The 21,113-nt window shown below is 36.6% G+C and overlaps 1 protein-coding gene across 3 annotated transcripts in view; it reads left to right on the top strand.

Moving 5' to 3' along the window:
• Nucleotides 1-19,286, top strand: part of LOC136410032 (protein Tob1-like) — a 47,883-nt gene extending 28,597 nt beyond the window's left edge. Inside the window, exons 1-6 of one of the 3 annotated variants that reach the window (XM_066391936.1) lie at nucleotides 6,785-7,008; nucleotides 14,524-14,796; nucleotides 16,063-16,319; nucleotides 16,384-16,573; nucleotides 16,725-16,936; nucleotides 17,160-19,286. In XM_066391936.1, the coding sequence (XP_066248033.1) occupies nucleotides 14,674-14,796; nucleotides 16,063-16,319; nucleotides 16,384-16,573; nucleotides 16,725-16,936; nucleotides 17,160-17,547 (1,170 nt within the window). In that variant the 5' untranslated portion in view covers nucleotides 6,785-7,008; nucleotides 14,524-14,673 and the 3' untranslated portion in view covers nucleotides 17,548-19,286. Of the gene's footprint in view, nucleotides 1-6,784; nucleotides 7,009-10,842; nucleotides 11,072-14,523; nucleotides 14,797-16,062; nucleotides 16,320-16,383; nucleotides 16,574-16,724; nucleotides 16,937-17,159 lie in introns of those variants that run through there. The other 2 variants (XM_066391935.1, XM_066391937.1) reach the window with 2 other exon arrangements.
• The last annotated feature ends 1,827 nt before the right edge of the window (nucleotides 19,287-21,113 follow it).

Raw genomic sequence — 21,113 nt, 5'->3', positions numbered from 1 at the left:
GTATCCGCTTCATTGAAATAGTGGATATATCGTTGAAAGATTATCAAAATTTCTTTCATCTATTGTCAAACAACAATCGTTAATCAAATATGCACAGATCGTTTTTTACTCATATTTGATTTAATGTCTAAAACATTTCTAAAGTAATTTTATGGAGATAGAGTTATTAGTGAAATGTATGGCCTATAACATCTCCGGATTTGACGTTCCTGGACTATTTTTTGTTTAGTTACTTAAAGAATACTGTGTACAATTTTTTTTTTTTGAGAAATTGCGAGAAGCTATTACTTTAGCAGTTAATGCAATAACCCTTGCCACGCTTTTTGCAGTCTTTCAAAACATGAGTAAAATGACCAGCACTTCCAACATTTATTATAAATTGTAATTATAATTTGCAGTTGTAAACAACGAAAAACCAACTTGCTCGAAACTTATTTGAATAACTTCGATTTATATTTAAAAATTTACTTCCCTACAAATTAATTTTTTTTTAAGTGACAAAAGGACAAATCTTCCCCAGAAGATTGAAATTATGGTAAGTACGCCATTGGAGCTCAGCTGATTAACATTTTAGTTCTTGACCTTGAGAATTAATGAAAAAAAGTATTGAAGCCGAATTTTAGTATAAAGCGGCACACTCCAAGCATTGTTGCTCGCACTGTATGAGCTTTTTTACAAATTCATTGTAAGATGAGGGCGTATTAATAAGAAAATCTTGAAAACAATTCACAATTAGTTATGTTTACCTCGAGCTCGATTTGGGTTAGCCAACAAACTCTCAAGTTTGCTTAAAAGATCAGTGTGGACAAGCCTGAAATCGAAGCAGGAATGAAAAACTGAAAATGACTGAAATTTTTAGCATCCGCTTACAAGAATTGCTTTAGAAACTCTAGAATTGCATTTAGAAAGCTTCTAAATTTATTATAAAATCAGACAAGATCGATAACAAAAAATACTAAAATTTACTACTTTAGTGCAAAAGCTATCTAGGAAATTTACCGGTCAAGAGGGCAAATATCTTCAAAGTTTCTATCTAAGATCAGGCCCAGAAAATAATTTCCGGTTAGTGTAAACTCCTTATCTTCCCCCTTGTGTCACCATTCGGGGAAAATGGGGGAAAACGCCAATTATATCTTACATAAATATGCTTTAAGTTTAGCATGGATTTTTAAAACAGACGAACGAAGGAAGAGGAAAATTACAGGTTAATTCGAGTTAATCAAGAATAATGGAAAGGCCTCTGACGATTCATCTAAGAAATTCGCTGCAAGCACGGAGTGAAGTGATAAAAAAAAGCTTCAAAATGACTGCCTTAAAATCAGTCAAAAATCTTGCATGTTCTCTTACCAATGTAATGGATCTTCGAAGAGCAACTCAGGAACAAGTTACGAAGTAATTTATGTCACTGTTAAATAATGCGCCTCAGTTAGGTGTATAGAAAATGATGAACTCCGTTAACGAAGGACACGTCAACGCGACAATTCGGCAAAGAGAGAGTTTGCAAGTTTTGCAAAGTTCTTAAGTACTAAAACCAAGAGTTAACACATATAGACGTACTACGGCTGAGAGGCAATTATCAACTAATTTATTATCTACGGGATGTTAATTAAGTACATGTATTTATTTCAAGGGATGAGTCTCTAACTGATTTTATCACATAAGGTTTGTATGAATGTAGGTTTGCAACGTCTTCGCTTAAGAACTAGAGGATGTTAAACTTCCATTTTTAATTTGTTTTTTTTTTTTAATATTTTCGGATAGAGATGTAATAATCATAAAAATTTTGTATACGAGGGTTTTTTATGACGCAAAATCTAAATATTGTCTTAATTTTTTGATTATTGATAGAAAACACCACATACAGGGTTCCATCACATTTTAATTGACCCTAACTTTTTTGCGTTACACTGTATGCCACTTTTATATTGATAGACTTATTGTACATTTATTCTTATTGAAAAGAGGTACTTTTGGAAAATGTCTGTATAAGTAACCGATTTCGAAATACACGAGTTTGAAATTAACATGATTTAGGTAAAATTGATTTAATAACAATTATTGAAAATACCAAAATTAATTTAATATTATAATAGTTGTTGAAAATGGCCACACTCGTGTATAAAAGTCGGAGGTGGCCCGTTTATCCCGTTTATCTCCAAAACAGCTACTAATACAGATATTTTCCAAGAGTACTTTTTTTTCAATAGAAATAAATGTACAATAACCCTATTATTACAAAAGTGGCATACAGTGTAGCGCAAAAAAGTTAGGGTTAATTAAAATGTGATGGAACTCTGTATGTGACGCTCTTTATCAGTAATCAAAAAATTAAGAAAATATTTGAATTTTGGTTCACAAGAAACCCCCGTATACCAAATTTTGCCTGCATAGTACATCTCTATCTGAAAATATGAAAAAAAAAAACAAATAAAAAATGAAAATTTAACACCCTCTAGTTCTTAAGCGAAGACGTTGCAAACCTACATTCATAGAAACTTTAGGTAATAAAATCAGTTAAAGACTCATCCCTTGAAATAAATACATGTACTTAATTAACACCCTGTATATCGTAACACTTAGAAAAACAATAAGATTGATCTTCTATCGCAATGTGGCAGTTATACCGATTTAATGAAACGTAGATATGCTTAAATTGTAGTTCTTACAAGGAAAAGGGGTCAAACTCATGTCGAGTATATTACCAAAAAATTCTGATGTGCATAGGCGTAACATGAGGGTTCATTACACAAGATCAGAACAGAGAAATAAAAAAAAAATATCCGGTAGATCTGGAAAGAAATATTTATGCTGAGCATGATAGGAATCAGGAACAACTGATTGAAAAAATTGATCTTCAACAAAATTTGTTTGTTCGGGTTCGTCCTCATGATATTAGTGTATCTGCATTCCCGATTTATCATTGGTATTTCGGGCAAACATGGGAAATAATCTTTCAAAACCCAACAAAATAATAAGATAATCAGAGGAAGTTGTTTCGTTTAAGTTTAATAAAATAGAGCTAACATAAACACTTTTAATATGACCTAATAAAATTATTACGTACTATAGAGACGACGCGGCGGTGCCATAAACGCGGTTTAGTACCTTAGCTAACATCGATATTCTTCGCATAAGTTTCTCAATTTCTGACTGGTCATATTAATGTTCATGTGACGATTGACCTGTTTTCGGCCAGCTATTCTAGAACTAATTACGTTCAAGACTTCGCATGATAGGAAATTTGGGAAAACAACAATTCGGGACCTTGAAACACCCCGGGGTGTGACGTAAACCTAATTTCCCAAAATAAAAATCAATTCTGATGACTGGGTACGTGTGCGTGCAAGCATTTGGTTTTACGTAAAATTTCACGGCTTTATTTTTAGAACCAGCAATCCATCAAAAACTTTTCAATGGAATTATCTTTAGATCGAGCTTTACTCCTCGGTCAGGGTATCGATTTGCAGGCAACATCAACTTTTGTATTTAGAAATTTCGCATCATGCGTATGATTAGTATGTGGCGGGGAAAGCGTAGCCCTATCGTTACTATGGCAAATCTCCAATCTCCATTATTATTACGAAAATGAGAGCAGACACGGGTTTAACATTAAGCTGGGACAGAAAAATATTTATCATTTCGCGATGTGTAGATCCAGAGATTCCACAGCTCGATAAAATAATGTAAAATAATAGAACGTCTCTTCCTGGAACTTCATCCTGGGGATTTGAGACCTTATCCAAATGCCACAACATGATGTTTATTTCAGCCGTTATTCGTTTGCGACAAGAATTTCAATGAAAGAGGACCAGAGGAAGTTAAAGTAAAGTAATTTGTTGAACGGGTGATATTTTTCGGCAAAATACCTACAGAACATGAAAATAAAGAAAAGGGAGATAAAGAGAAGACAAGGAATATGAGGAAATTCTTCAAAGACAAAATCTTATTTAGCAGTTCGCAGACAGAATTTCTCGACAATTCATCGAACTAAATTTCATTTCACATAAGTATACAGCCATATAAGTACTATAATATTCATTGTATGCAAAAATGTCGAATGATTATTATCAATAAGTTATATTACCTCAAAATTGACGTCACCAAGTAGCTTTGATAAAAATGAAGCTCCGAAAATGGCTATTGAACTTTTGCGAAAATTGGGAAAATGCTTATGAGCCCGGAAAGCGGAAAAAATGTGCGGGTGCCGGCATGGAAAAACAGGGGCTTAAAAGGGATTAGGTCATGAAGAGTGCTTTCATCAAGGGCAATTTAGCCGCGGGAGCAGGATTCGTTTCTTCTTCGTGTAATGGAGATCATTATTTATATCTATTTTTAGACCCCAAAATCGATTTTGCTCAAACGAATTTTAATTTTGCTGCATGAACACGGATCCTGAAATTTATAGTTTATTTCAGTGTATTACAGATACCGCAGAAACTTCAAATCGACGTTCGATTTTCTACAGGCTCCCCCACAGATCGCGGAACAACGATTTGAGGAAAGTAATTTTTGCTCCCTAAATTTAGCGTAGGAAATGATTCCAACGAAGTAAACTTATCATACCGGCTCGAACTGGGAAAGTCCCGAATTTGTTTGGTTTTGGGAGCATCATCTAAGCTAAAAGCTATTCGACCTGCCACTCCTCGCAAAATATAAAAGCACCAAACCCACCCACGGGCACGGATCCTCGAATAAACGGAGGCGTAATCGCACGTAAAATAGATTTTATGGCGACCTAGAAGTGACGTCATTGGCATCCAGGTGTGTTCCCTGATGTGACAGGAAAGGAAGGGCGAATTCGGAGATCCATCAGGTATTGCTGAGCCACGGTTAAACTGTAATTTAGGGGGATATCTTTTTTCCATTTGAAACGTAAGCAGGGACGGAGGGTGTGGAACGTACACCAAGTTCTTCAGCCAGGAAGTGGAACCAATAAATCAGGATAGCGACAAATGATAAGTTGCTGCTTAGTTCGAATCAAATGAGCACTCTGCGCTTCGTTTCCCAGCAAGTTATGCTTCCGATAATTTAGCACCTATGGTTCAAATGACGTAACTTTTTATCCACGTCACAAAATGTAACGATTGAGAGTCGCCTTACGTAAAATGACAAGTCATATGAATTTAATATGCTAAAAAAGAATAAAGATATATTTGAATGTCTAAACATAACCCTTTTTTACCCGGTTGCCGCTCAATTTGTTGACGTTTTTGGTTTAATTCGGTGTTTTAAACCGTTGTGTTGTTTGTGCCTCAACTTTGGCGGTAAAAATTTGTTCTTTTGAAAACTAAAACAGTGCTCCTGGTTATTTATTATCGGTATTGTTATTATTATTGTTGGTATAATGCACAAGAAGCTTGCAGCGTTTCTTATCAACTATTTTGAAAGAGAATTGGAAAATAATGGGCCCTTGTTGCCATTGAATTCAGTTAGAAAGATAAATTGAATTTTAATATTTTGAAATTGAGTATTATACACTCTGGTTTTATTTAGCGTGTTTCGAATGCATTGAACTTAAGTTTACTTACTGTAAGTAAAGTATTGGCGGCAATGTGAGGCTACATTTCTCCAAGAAAATTCGAAGGAAAAAGAAACCTGTGACTGACATGTCATTGTTAGGCGTCAGTGTTATCCGCAACGAAATTTATGATGTGTATAAAAATCGTAAGTATTTGATTAATGTTGATGATACTCAAGTGAATCAGATATTTTCTTTAATGATTTTAGTGACTAAGCATGCTTTTTAAGTATGTTTATTGAGAACATTTCTTTCAGATTTGTCAATTTGTTAGCAATACAGATTATTATTATTTTTACCTTTTTGTTCCTTGGTATGATAATTATTTGCTCTGGATCTAACAATACTCTTAAATCCTGCTAGTGCTGCACCAATACCTGAAAAATTCCATTTACATCTTAATTTTGAAAAGATGTGGCATAACTGATGATATGAAGCCTGTGGCGTGTATAAAAAGTTACATGATTTTCAATAATTCACTACTAGGGGAGCAAACATGGGGGGGCTAACTACCGATGAAAGCGATTAAGGGCCAAATTACTGATCTCCTGTTGCCTTTAACGTCAAACTAGTTTCCACAACAGCTGAGAATCTGCTTACAATTAAAGTTAACAGCACGTGAGTAACTTGATCCATAGAAGAAGAATTTGCATCAAGTCCAAGTAATGTGGCTATCCAGCGAACCCGCTTGCTTTGGCAAATTGTTCGCTGGAAAGCCGACCAGCAAATCGAAACTTTTCAATCTATAGAAAATTGTTTCCAGTGCAATGGATGAAATTTGATCAAAATAGCAATCGGGCGATAAATAATTCCTCGCAATGAACGACGAAAACGTGCTGGAGCATCAATTATTAGGAACGTGATTGTACAAAAGTTGCAGAACAAAACGCCGAACAAAAGGTCATCGTCAGGGACTTTTACTGCAACCATATTAACCACATCGTCCTGGAACAACAATAACAGTAATAAAACCCGCAAAAACAGACGGGCGTTTTGTTTCAGATTATAAAGCCATCGTTATCACGTTAATGTGTCTCACGACAAAAGCAAGAGATACTAAAATATATCACGCAAGCGAAAAACATATAAATATGCCCAAAAACAATTCCCACTGACGTTATTTGTCATTATAAAACGGATCGGTGCCAAATTATTGCCAGTAAACAGTGGGAAAAAAATTCATTCTATCGCATAATTTGGCAAAGGTGCCAGTTTCTGAATCACCATTTTGGAGGGTTTTAAAATCAAACTTTTACCGGGATCGCAGTCATTATTATTCGGGTGTTTGTTGCCGACGCGTCCAGACTGATTTTTTAAGGCCGTAGATTAAGTGATTGTTTTCGAGTTTTCATTGTTTACCCACACTGTACCTTACTAGAGAGATAACAGACTGTTCATTAACGTACGAGGTTCCATTACTGTCTACTTATTGCAACGCAGAGTGTATGTTTTGGTGAAGTTCTTTTTATTAGCGCGGTCACGTTTTTTTGGTAAGTTTCATCACATGCTTCACAAACTTGAAATTTAGGAACAACTATCACCACCCAGCATACATTTGTGCCATAGTACTATAGATGTACTGTAGTGCCGCAAACGAAATTGTGAATACACCTGGCTTTTTCGAATTTTAGCAGCTTTGCCTTGACCTAACTAGACCAAGGTACCGCGTGTTAGTGAACTTTCTGTAATAAATATATGTTTATTCTTATTGCTGACTCTTTCTGCTAAGATGTTCTTGTACACCTTCAGTTCAAATATCATCGGTCATCAACAACGAATACAAACTCACGGTACTATTTAGTGAATTAACGGCCAACTGCGGCCAAATTTGTGCATCGCTTTTACATATTTTGCATAGTAATTTATGGTTGGGATAACCCAAATAGATTTACGCAGGCCCATTACAGAACGCGCAGCAAAAGCACTGCAATCAGGACTTATTAAAAACTTTCTCAAAATTCTGAATCCACAGGTCCGAATTATATTTTCCTTTTTGCAATCGGACAATGTTGTTCCAGGCATGATGCTTTGAAGTGTCCGAGCACTCGCCGAATTTTGCAAGTTTCTGAGAACCATTGTGCGAATACAGAATGATTTAAATTTTTTGATTCTCCTAAAATGTACATTAAATTACTGTTATTTCATCTGATGATTTAGCACTTTATTACTCAAATTAGTTGGGAATAATGATCAGTTTTTTCTTGGATGACAAGGTGTTATTAAGTAATTGTTAGGATTCCATAAATATTAACTCTAGAGTAGCAAATCAATGCAATTTACGTATAGCTGCCTGCGACAGCAGTGATAATTTGCTATATTTCTACAGAGGAACAACTCTGAGATTTCAAGATTTTACTCATTTGTTCTGCAAACAAACCGCTTATGATAAATAAAAAAGTGAAGTTTCTGTTCCTTTCCTTTAGCGGTTGCACAATCTTTAAGTCAATTGGTATTGTATTCCAATGCGATTTTTATTGTAACTGAGCTTTGTGTTAGCATTTGGAAATCCCATATAATGTTCCTCATGAAGATGACTTTGCTATTACTAACTTATAAGCATTAAATGATAGATAAATTGCATAGTCCAAAACCATTAAAGCGTCGTAATTAAAACCGCTAAATCCTTGTGAATGTATAAACGATCATCTTCACGTCCACACACTTGTTATGGCACTGTAAATACCACGAAAACTAATGGAAAAAATACCAAGCAAATCATAATCAGACAATAATCAGCATACAATACCTCTCTTTGACGTTGGAGCTTAATATCTTCACGTGTCGTCGTTTAAATTAACCGTTTTTACAGTTGGATCCGATTTAGCAGTGATTTTATGAAATCTTTACTTCATACAAATTCATTTATTGCGCTCATAAAAAATTAATTGTTTTTTGCACTGAATTGAATTATTTCAAATTTTGCCGCTGGATGAGCCGCTGGTCTGCATAATTTACTGAGTTCCACCTTAATTAATTTTAATTTAACAAAACTCTTGAAAAGATTTCATCTAGACGGAGCTTCGCATTGTTCGTTACTGATTAATCACGCGAACTTGTGTAATTTTTTTTTTGGTTAAACTAATTTAGGTTTCTTCAGGTTACTCATTAAATTTATTACTAGTGCTTCATTGAGGCTTGAGTAACTGCAGTTTTATTACTTGAGATTCATATAAATATAAAATACTAAACTTTCACTGGAACCAAAAAAACGCAACGGATGCTTATTGAGTAATGACCTACTTCTTCAAAAAGGAAGAAGGGGTTTCCACCACATTTTCACTGTGCTGGAGATCAGAAAAATTCGTGTGATCACAGCAGAAGAGCATGGCAGGAGATATCAAAAAGGACCTATTACAAAAAGAAACTGGCCAGTTTTCTGTAAAGGCAATGAAAAGTGATAAGGACAAGAGGACGCTACCACTGGGCTTTATGGAAACAAATCCACACGACAAAGAAAAATTATCAACTTTCAAAGACACTGCAATAGATGTGCGTAAAAGTAGAACCTAAAAAACAACACGCGCAATCCTACAGATGCCAGAAATTTGGACATTCCCAGATGAGTTGCTTGGCAAACGGCAGTATCAAAATGCGCGAAATATCGAAAAGGATATTGCATAGAGACCAGGAAGATCCCGGCCAAATGCCTCAGTTGTAAGGGATCCCATCCTGCAAATTTCTGGAATTTCAAGAAAAAACCATTTCGCATGTTCAGAGGCAAGAAATTCATTGAGCCAACTGAACATGAACTGATCAAAGCACTGCAAGACACGAGGGAGCAACCGTGATAAGTACATCTGGAATCTCTCTATCCGCGCCCAGGCAGAAATACGTACAAAATACATAAGGCCGAAAGTTTTTGACGACATACTGTTGCTTTTACACATTGTAAAACACACTAAATCTGTCTTAAATGCAAATACATCCAGTTAATTTGCAATTTTTTATCTACTCGTGACGTGGACGCCTTATATACAAGCCTGTTAAGCTGCTAATTACAGGTGCAATACACCCGCCTAATTACTGATAATCGAGCCTTCATTTGGCTCATTATGCACAAAAACGATGGGGTTTTACCTCCATGTGAATCTCCCCGGTATGCGTGAGCAAAATTCATATTAGAAGTGAGTGAAAAACAATGCTTGCGAAAGACATTCCGTGGAAAACTAATTTTCCAGTATCGCCCACGTTTTTCTATAAATACTGACGTATTTTTGTGCGTAGGTTGTCTACGTATGTCTACACCAATCTGAATGGCAAATAAACGATGAGGTTACGTTTAGCAATAAATTACAATAGATATACGTAAATGGGTAGCTTACTAGTGTGCTTATCACAATTTTACTGCTATGAATTTACTGCTTTTTATGACTTACTTTATAAATTATTAATTGTGGAAGTTCTTACCGAATTATCGATATATGCGAAGGCCCCACTCGTAATTCACAATCTACTTGGCAAACCAGGCAAACTTGGCAGGTGCCAGGTGCTATGGTATGGAAGAACATAAATTAATATATGTAAAAACTGAGGTGGAACATCTCCAGCAGAAGTAGGAGAACCATTTTAAGGCAAGTAGTACCTATTCTCTGCCGGCTTGCAGCCTATTCTCAACTGGCTGGAACAACTAATGATGACACTTAACATGATGTTTACCGATCGTTTTACAACATAAATAATGTGTCCATCGAGCCCTATTTCAAGGCTCTGTTCATTAACCAAGTATCTCAGACAAACTCATAGGCAAAAAGATAAGTCTTACGTTCAATCCAACAGTTCTTTCAACGTGTAAGGCATGTCTCAATTTCAGCCTGAATTTCTTTTCAGTATCAACAGAATGTGGAGACACCCTTGACTTTCACTCCTTAATAGTAGACAATCCTTGTTAATGTTTGACATAGTGACGTTAGAAATTCAGCACACGCTTATTAAAATTTGACATTTGTTAAATTTTTAACCTGGTTCTAATATCAAATTGTCAACTTCACGTTCAATATGGTGAAAAAGTGGCGTTTTAAACTTCAGATTTTCAGGTTCAAAAGTTTGATATGTGACGTGTACAGATCAGAAAGGTTACTTAGGCCCAAAGAACCCGTTGATTCTTATTATTTTGACAATATTTTAACAAAATCTGAATAAACTGTTTCGCACTATATTCGTAGTACCTACTTAATTAATGAGCACGTGAAAATTAATATCAATATACGTAAGGAAAAGAAGACAATTAAATTGGAGATAACGAACACGCTATACGTTTTTCGACAAATATGTATAAATTAGCATGTTCAAGGCCCCGAGAATCTCAAATAAATTTCGTAACAGTTTCCAGTAACACGGTTATCAGTGCTGCTGTGCGCTCCTCGTACTAGTCGTACTTAAAATTAAAATTTAAAATTAGTTCATTGCTGAACGCGCTCGCGATCGGTACTCACTGCTTTACTTACATTGCCAAGCTTTTCACGTACTTTAGACCCATTTACATTCGTCTGTGATATTGTGGATCAGTGATACATCACGCTTAAACTATACCTATTAATCAATCAGGACTGATAGGTAGGTACCTGTTTCTCGATTTTCGAGCTAATAATCTAAATTTGCTCAAAAATCAACACGGAATCGGTGGCCACCTGACTCCCAGCAAGAGGGATCCATAATCCATTTGAGTCCATTTTCCAGCCTCCTCCTTCGGGCATGGTCGGAGTAGTCTTGCGTACACTAGCTCGATCAATAAACGACACGCAAAAGGATTTAGAGCCGAAAGTGGGTCACACCCAAATATCTCTCGCCTCTGACACACATTTTCCAACAACAGCTTTGGAGTAGACGGTGTGGCGACGGAGTCGGGAAAAGGGGGGATCCCTTGGGGAAGGCCTCACTGGAGTGGGAGCCTCTCGAAGTTTCCTACACTTTTTTTGTCCCGATTTGGTATAATCAACGGAATGCTTTTTGCAAAAAAAAATAAAAAACATTAAAGTTGTAACAATTATGGATAAACAATAGCAATTGCAACTTGCGGTTGATTTATGTATGTTTTAATTATTGTGGGATATTTTAATTACTGCTTTCATCGTTTTCAGTGAAAATTTGTGTTTTTTACACATGTCGTTTCATTTTCGCTGAATAATTAATAATTAGTGACCTAACAAGTGCGGAAAGGACATTTTACCGCACGATGATTGCAGTTTCGCTTCAGCGTCGATTCGTCGGTCGGTCAGCAGTCGATTGCGGTAGACACTTTCACATGATTTAGTACAATATGTATCCTACAAGCGCATGTGTAATAACTTTACTGTCACACTCTCATTTGCGTGCGATAAAATTTTTTGCCGCACCCATGCGGTGAAGTGCTACTTCTAGTTTAAAAATGAGAAGCCATTTCATTTCTAATTAAAAGAAAAAGCGTTACTAGTAGTAAAAAAATTTAGATCCATGCATATAATTAGCTCGCGGTCTAGGTTTGTGGCCACATAATTCTTGGAGCAGTTATAGAATTTTTGCACGTTAAATATAGCTCGTGAAACAGAGACACGATGAGTGAGTATAACAAAACCAAACTCATCAGAGAATCTATTAATAGACAGCTCCATTGAATTCTCGGTCATGGACGAAGAAATATGTCAATAAATTGTAATTAAATTTGTATGATTTGACCAAAAGGCAGCGGGTACTTCTTAAGAACTAATAAACTCACACAAAGGAGTACCTGCCTGGATGGCAAAACAGTTCCAACTCAGTGAATTTTATGGCAATTTAATTCATGAATCTAATCGCTTTGTGCGCTCAATTTAACGAAACTAAAATAAAAACGACACAAAACTAAGACGGACAAAAATTGAGACTGAAGAACCTGCCAAATATGATCTATGTACATGGGGAGTTTTGAAAAGGGCTCAAAAAGGTTCTATTTAATGTACCATTGATAGCAGGACGTGTCTAAATTGTGCAGGATCCGGGAAAAGAAGATTAAGGAGTGAAAACCTTCCATTTTAACACCTATTTGAATGCTCTTGTGAGTTACACCTAAAATGAACTATTATTGTTGTTTCTCAGGGGCCTACAATGTGGTAAAAATACTTTTAAAAAATGGTTATTTAAATTTAAGTTTGACAAGAATAAATGATACCTTATTGAAGAATGAGGACAATTTCTGTAAACATTTATGTCTACGACACTTAAAAATAATCAAAATCACTTCATTAACATACTCCCAAAAAACAGGGATTGCAGATGAGCAAGGGCAAACAACTGGTCGCGTCCTCTGCACGCATCGACTACTCATCCATGTCAGGGCGCAAAGTTCATCCTTTCTCACTCGTTAATAACATCAAGGATTTAAGCAGTTAACTATGAAAATAAAGGCGAATTCGAAATATGGACCTGAATCTTCTACTACATCTACTATAATCGTACTATTATCAACAATGCAGTAATAGCAACAGCAGTTTTAGTAGTTACACTTTCCATTTATTCTAAACTGAATCAAGAAGCAGACTTTGATGTTCTGTAGTCGCCTAAGTAATAGTAGTTACTATAATTATAGTTAACTAATAAAAGTTTTAGCCTGGAAATTTCTTAAGGAACATAACTGGAAGAAGGTATATCACGAGACTGAAACAATGATGCATGATGGCGTCATGTTGAGACGGCGCCTTAATGAACTTATTGCTGGAATCTGATGAGAGATTATAAGATATAATTCCACCTGACGTGAGCAAATGCCTAATTAATCATATTTCTACAAATTCAATAAAATACAATTAACGGAGGATATTTTGGAGACATTTTAAGTAACCTGAACCTTGAAAAACTGCGCAGTTATTCAACAAAAGCATGCATAACTACATACAATGGAGATAATGGAACCTTTTGCGTAAGGGAATAAAACATAAAAAATATTTATTGTTACAAGCACCGGGTTTACGCCATTAATTCGCACCCGTCTACACATCCGCCCAGAATCCCTCTGGTTTATTTGCTTTAGATAAGAAAAACACTTTTTCCATACCATGATAATCGCATTTTGTAACGTGCATCCTCATGACTTCCGCAATAAAATAATGCAAATTGCCAGAAACAATAGCACTTTTCTCTCGGATTACAACTTACGGCGGCACGAGGTGCTCGTGTGAAAAGCGAGGTTTTCCGCACTAGTTGCAAAATATTAGAAGGCTGGGGTGAGCTTTGAGGTTGCAAAAATACTGTGTCATGATCAATCGGCCAAGAATTACATGTTTCTTGTGTGGAATTACATGTGGAATTAATATTTAAAAAATGTTATAATTATATGGCAAGTTTACTAAGCAAATTGCGCATACTTTTACTGCAAAGTTTTGCTGAAAACACCATGCAAGCCCGATTTCAATGCAAAAACAATAACGCGGTTTACACCTGAGTGGTCAACGAACCAGAATAGTTTACACAACATGCATTATTTCCTGTTATTGCTTTTGAAACGTACACTGCTCAAAACTTATTTTATTAAGCTCAACGTCATTAAACTTCCATTAGTTTGTTTATACACCATATACGTTGTAAAGTGTCCATTCATTCCTCTCTCACTTGAAAAATTTGTATTTGCATCAACGCACTCATTGTGCTCGGGAAAATTCGAAGCCTTTCACGTGCTTTAGACGAATTTGCAGTCAGAAGAGATAAAACTAATCGTTAATTATTATTATTATTATATTGCCCGTGTTTTTGAAATATTTTCTGCGAGCAATAAATAGCAGATCACGCTATCAGCTGTGATAAGCTTATCGACGTTTACGTATATTTCCCACACGAATTAACAAAAATATGACGTTATTTGTGCTTATGCTCCCGGGAGAAAAAGCAAACTCAATACTAAAAGTCATTACCTGCATTGTCCCCGATAAATTCAAAAGCATATTTGCAAAGCTCAGATTTCTCTCTATTTTCATCCGCACTTCGCATACGTGAATCGTCAAGTAACTTACAATCAATTTTCCTCTTCGGTTGCTAATTGATTCTCTCGTTTGTTTCAGATCACGTACTTTACCTTTGAAAATCGCAAAGAAGACATCGTTTCGTGGAACACAAAGCGAAAAGTAAACACTCAACCTTTCCTCAAAGAAACTTAATGTCGAAATAATCGCTCTTCAATACAACCGAGTTATTGAAGAAGGCCAGCAAAGATGCATATAGAAGTACAAGTAGCTTTGAATTTCGTGATTTCGTACCTGTACAACAAACTTCCCCGGAGACGGGTTAATATTTTCGGGGAGGAGTTGGAAAAAGCTTTAAAAGACAAATTTCAGGTAAGTCCCTGCCTATTACTTCCGCTTTAGCAACCTTAGTGGCTTGAACTATTAGATCAAACTCCTGGCAGCTACATCGAGAAGATAACGTCCACGGAACCGCTGAAATAAAGCGTTGGAAAGTTTCCTGGCTTCCATGGAAGTTATCTTTTAGATAAAGTTGCCAGTATATTGCCATACTGGCTCTTAATGTCTGCCCAATCCCACGGTAGGTAACTACTACCTAGGGAAAAAGTCCAGTGCTGGATGCGGTAAAATCAATGATTTGGCTCGTTTTGAGTGGGTGAGAGCAAAGCATCCATATAATCAACCCACATAACGCCCTCGTGCAATATTGACGTTTGAAGTCGGCAAATTTAACTCGTTTGAGGAGCAAATTCGCTTGGTGATGGATAATAATACCTATTTACCAAGGTTTTTAGAATTTCCATTAGTCTTTAATGTATGGAAGGGAACAAAGTCTAAAGTTCTTTAAAGTCAAATTTGATCAATTTTCGATTAACTAATTTAACCATTTTTGCCTCAATGGACGTAGTTTAGAAGGCATGCACTGCATTACAATGTAAAATCAAAGAGAGTTCTCATGTAGGCAAGCGTAATATATGTATGGCTCAAATTTAACTATAAAAAATGTGCGAACTGTTACCTATTTGAAGGTGGTAATGTCGGAAGAAGTATTGAAAATGTGGATGATGATGTGGGCTTTCGGACTGACGTAACTAGAAGCTTATATGGTCCTTCTCGTAGGACCAAAGTGAAGCTATTCCTGAAAATAGCCCCCAAAACAATTATGAAATAGATAATCGCGGTATGCGGGCCACTTTGAGATCATCGTCTCATACACACTGTTTCGTGCAAAACAACCTTCGTAACTATAACTAAGGTTCATTGGAAAAAGTAATGATTTACGTGCTAAACAATATTGATGAAAATAAGCAATAACAAAAGAGAGCAAGCGACTCGCCACTTTACAAGACCTGATACTACCATACTGGTAAGTCCATCAAAGAAGGTGTCTGCTCCCTTGTAAACTGGCGAAGAATTTCAAAAACTCATTGAGGATTTCTTAAGGTTAAATGAAATGTAATAGAAAAATTTAAATATCCCACTAGATTGTGCGTTAAAAAGAAGTCTCAAAGATTTCCAATTTCGTCATTGCTAAAACATCATGGGTCAACAATAACTCTAGCACTGGCGACAACCAAACTAGCGCCTGAATTTAACCTCATAATAATATATAGTACATTGTAATAATTTCATTCTCAGGGTCACTGGTATCCGGAGAAGCCTTTTAAGGGGTCAGCATTCCGATGCTTAAAAACGGGCGATCCAATAGACAAAGTGCTGGAAAGGGCGGCCCGGGAGAGCGGTGTCCCCATTCAGGACATTTTGGAGAATCTCCCTCAGGAATTAGCTGTATGGGTCGACCCCGGCGAAGTCAGCTACAGAATCGGAGAAAAGGGGGCTGTGAAAATCCTGTTCAGTGACAAGGCTGATCCACAAGACGACCATTCTGCTGACAGGTTTGTATTATCATGTCTGATGCTTATATAAATGTTTAACCTTTGTGTGATTTTTTTTCCATAGGGAGGTGACGAAAACCTTCAATCCAGAGGCTCAATGCTTCAGGCCGATCGACTCTGTGAGTTGCAGCTTGAACAACTTGAGCTTGTCGCCCAGCAAGGCCCTGGGACAATTCGCGGTTCTGCCGAATGGCAATGGAAACCCTGTAGGGTCACAACTTCAGGGTCAAAACGTGCAACAGAACGGCAATCAGGTATGTTGAGTTGAAAATTATATTGACGTAGTTAGTGCAAGGACAGTAGCAATTTTTCGCTTATTTTCTGACACTTGCACGCTTCTGTTTCCAAATGCAGGAAAATTGAATATTTCTCTACATTTTAACTGAATTCTGGGTGTCTTAAAAGGTTGCTCCGAACATCCCCACCAATCAACAATTAGCCTCGAACTCTTCGGCGCCGTCCCCCACGTCTATGGGCAACTCCTTCAAAGGCTCACCATCTCCGGTACCTGCTTTCATACCGCGTACCACAACTCCGCTCACCTTCACTACAGCTACATTTGCTCAGACGAAGTTTGGTAGTACCAAGTTGAAGACCAGTAGCAAGCGAGCTAACAGGTATGTGATGTCAATATGTTGACTATGAATTATTGTTCAATGCTCACGTTCATCCGTGCAATTTGTCCATAATTCTGTTATTTGTTGAGGGGGTTTAAAAACTTCGTTTCGCGGTTTAAATGACTGTTTAGAGCATGGTCTTGCGGCGTTTTGATCTCAGGACAATTATGCGGAAGATCCTCCCTCGTGTATGATTAGTTAATACCTGCTGTTATTTTTCCAGGATGTCTCCAACCGAGTTCTCCAACTACATCAAGCAACGCGCCATGCAGCAGCAAATCCACCAGCCGCCCCATCACTCTCCAGGAAGCCGCGCCCTTTCCCCCGACCCATCCGCCTACTATTTTCCACCTCACGGCCACTTCCCTCCCCAGTTCCCCCCTCGTTCCATGTTCGAGTCTTCCAATCAGTTCTTGAGCCCCGACCTCTATCCGGCTAAGAACAACTTCAATTTCCCTTTCGACAACTCCCCATTCAGTCCATTCTACCCGGCCAACGGAGGCGTTAACATGCCTCCCAACGGATCCAACCCTGGACAAAACAAAGACGTGATGGACAACTGGGCTTATGCTTCCACTGGACAGTACCAGCACCTGTTGGTGGCCAACTGAGGGTCCTCATAGGCGGAAGAGGGTCTTCTGGAGCTTTGCGGGGGCGGATCGACATCACCGACCCCGAGCGATTCTATTGTCTCTTTCTTTGTTGGCGGGCTGAACGATGGTGAGGTAGTTGTGGTGGATGGAAAAAGTCTTTCATAACGCAGAACGGTAGATATGCGATCGGTACAATACGTGTTTTTTGATTTTTGGAGGTTGTTGCTTCTCACATTTTTTCGTTTTTTCGAATGGAGATATACGGAATGTTCTAGAGTAGGGAGCTGTTCTGTGTAGGCGCCCAGCAGGGGATCGCCGGAAATTCTCCTTTTTAGAAATCACGCGTATTTTCTCTATCTTTAGTTGACCAGTTCCTACTTTTGTATTTGCTTTACGAGAACGTTTGTTTTGTAATCAAAAAGGCGGAATGTAAATATACGTGTAGTATAAGTTTTTTTAGACGAAGTTCCAGTTCTCTTGGAACAGTGATCTCTCTAAGATTAAAACTAAATAATTATTTGTAAATATCGTAGCTTATATTATTTATAAATAATAATGAACTAATAACATAATAAATATTTTTGTAGCGGAAATGTAGTGTTCTCCACAACAGTCAGTACCAACTGAGAGACGTATATTTTTCTTAAAATTTCACTTATGAAAGTTTACACTTAACTGATGTTTAATTAGTGAAAAAATTATCATCTACGACCGGGTGGCTCGAGTGCATCCCCGGCCGTAGCGCTATTGATTTCTAAATGTAGGTTATTTTTTATACGAGAAGCAAACTGAATCTAGAACATCACAGAGCTTTTATATCTCGAGAAAAGACAGTAGAATCGCGCCAAACGTTAGTAATAATTCATAAACTATTACCCTTATAAAGTACGAGATCCCCAGCTTGATACTTTTTAAAATTTTTATAAAGATCGTGCTAGATGGTAAATATAGAATTTATAGATGTTTCTTACTTTATATATATATGGTGTTTACAGTATTCAAGTAGTCCTAGAGTGTTTCCTAAATTTTTTATATTGTACGTATTTTTTATTTTTGTATGAGAAGCTCAAGCTAACGTCTAGTCCCATGTAGAACTTCATGTTAATCCAAATAAGTGAGTTGGCATATCACCGTAATTTTCGTTAAAAATATAGTTTCAATCTTATTGTCTCTGTTTTTTATTGCTTTGACACTGAGGTGTTCCTATAATTCTGCAAGATAAAAAAGGAATAAATGTGACATCACGATCAGAACCTTTTGAGCGACTACTCAAACGCTAAGAGCTCTATAATTTCTCCATTAATTTCTATTCACCTAATCGGTCCTCATCCAAAGTGCTTTCGGACGAATTATTGGAACATTGCTTACGGATAAAAACAAACAAAAATGGAGACAAAAATAGATGATATTTGAAAAGAAGCCAGGTTCATTAATTCCAACAAATCCCCATGGAAAGCCTCTTTTCCATATGGAACGCAATAAGATGATCTGTTTTAAGATTGTGATATTCTCTTTTTTTAACATTTTTATAAAGCGAAAAACCGTGTGCTTACGCAATGAACGTGGCTTTTTCAAAGGCGTTTTACAAGCAAAGTCGAATGTAAACAGTCCTTACTCAGTATTGCATGTTAGTCGATGCCCGCTAGTGGAGTCTATGCTATTTTGTACTGCTTGCTTTTTTGTTACTTTTTCACTGAACTTTTATTTTTTACCTGTAATTGTTGACTTTAATATGATAATATATATTTTGTTATGAAGATTTTAATTTTTATTTTTGCACTGTGTTTGGTCTATCTGTGTACCTGATGCGGTATCGTTAGTCAGCGCTCCAAAAGGATGCTGCTTTGTTTTGAATAGTGTACAAAGTAAAATGCGGTGAGAGTTACATTGAGGATTACCAACGAAAAATCAAAAAACTACCATTAAAGCGCTTAATTTTCTCCATACCCGGCACTCTGCTTCCACCAGACTTTCTTCGACCTTCACGTACAAAGACGGTTAAAATAAAGTGCATATCTAAGTTAGTTCGTATGTACATGTAAATATTAAACTTCGTAATTTAATTGTAACTATAAACTAAATTACCTATATTTTTGTAAGGAATATGGTCGGATTATCTGGGTTTGCAGGAATCCCATTTATGTAGCATATTATACCTTCCCTCTGATGGATCTGACGGGAAGCCGCGCTAGGCAATGTACTTCTAGATAACTAATGACAAAAATAAATCAGTATTAGTCCAATTGAACACGAGTTTCTCCAAGAAAACTACGCTTATGTGGTGGAAAGAGTGATACTGAGGGTATGGAGAAGATAAATATATTATTTAATCCGTTAGGAAAGCGAAACTCTATCGAATGCATTGTGATGGAAAATGCTTTATCTCACTCCTCAAAGTGAGCAGCAGATAACGGTGTTCCGAATAAGGTTGTCAGTATTGCGAGTAGTAGACAATGTGGGTTAGTTATTGCACCATGTAGATAGCTGTCCTGGAAAATACCGATTTAGATTCAATAACGTATTGAAGCATGATAGCAAATATATTAAGGGACTTTCTGGAAAGTCCTTACAACTTTAGTTGCACGTAGTTTACAGATAATTAGATAGTGCTCGCCAGATTTGCATCACTCCTTTGAAAACTTAAGCTCAGTCAGATAGAGTGCATAGTGAAGTTGCATATTGTAGCGCTTAATTAAAGTCAAATTTTAATTATGCGTTCCGCTTTAATGAAAAATGAAGAGGTAAAGTTTCCATGCCAGCCAAACATATAAAATATATAAAAGTGTGCATGAGTGCTTGCAAAGAGTATCGTTAAAGTTAGACTTTATTTTTTAAATCCCTTTTAAATCTAATAATCTCAGAGCCTCTTAAAAACAATTAGCTACCACGCATACGGAAAAAAATCAAAATCAATGAAGTAATAATATATTTTGCAACTAGTGCCAAAAGCATAACTTTACGAGTAAGACAGTTTGCTCTGACACAATGATGGATGTGTGAAAACTTTACCTTGTTATTTCACAAACATAACTAAGACCTCACTGACCATATGCAACACGTTTTCGGTTTTATTCTACCCAACAAACAAGAAATAAGTTTGGAGACACTTATAGTAAAATCAAATACCAAAACGAGCAAATATATGGTTGAAGACACTTGCTTAATATACATATTTGCGTTTTATTCAACCTTGTAAATAATTAGTAGCCGGTAGATATTGTATTTCATGAATCGGTGTCTCTTTAATAATCGTGTGTTTAGCTAGACAAAGTAACTTTTATAGCGATTTTTTACCGCCCAGATCTTTCTCATACTGTGTATTACGATATAATAAATTCGCAGTGACTATATGACTATTTCAAAGTCGCTGGGAAACCTTAAACAATTAGGGGAGACTAATGCCCGAAGGAATGTGATGGCTCTTTTATACTGTCGTAGGAAGTAGAACAATACTCAATAGGTCTGGTTGCCTTACGGAAAACACCCTGTACGACGGAGGGCAAACTTTGTATTAATATTTACGGCTGTTGACAAACCTTAAACTACTTTCTGGTTAAACATAAAAGCAATACAGAACCATCCAT

Source organism: Euwallacea similis, chromosome 7 (genome assembly GCF_039881205.1).
Source record: "Euwallacea similis isolate ESF13 chromosome 7, ESF131.1, whole genome shotgun sequence".
NCBI lineage: Eukaryota > Metazoa > Arthropoda > Insecta > Coleoptera > Curculionidae > Euwallacea > Euwallacea similis.
Note: the sequence above shows the minus strand (reverse complement) of the source record. Positions and strands in the feature narration are given on the sequence as shown.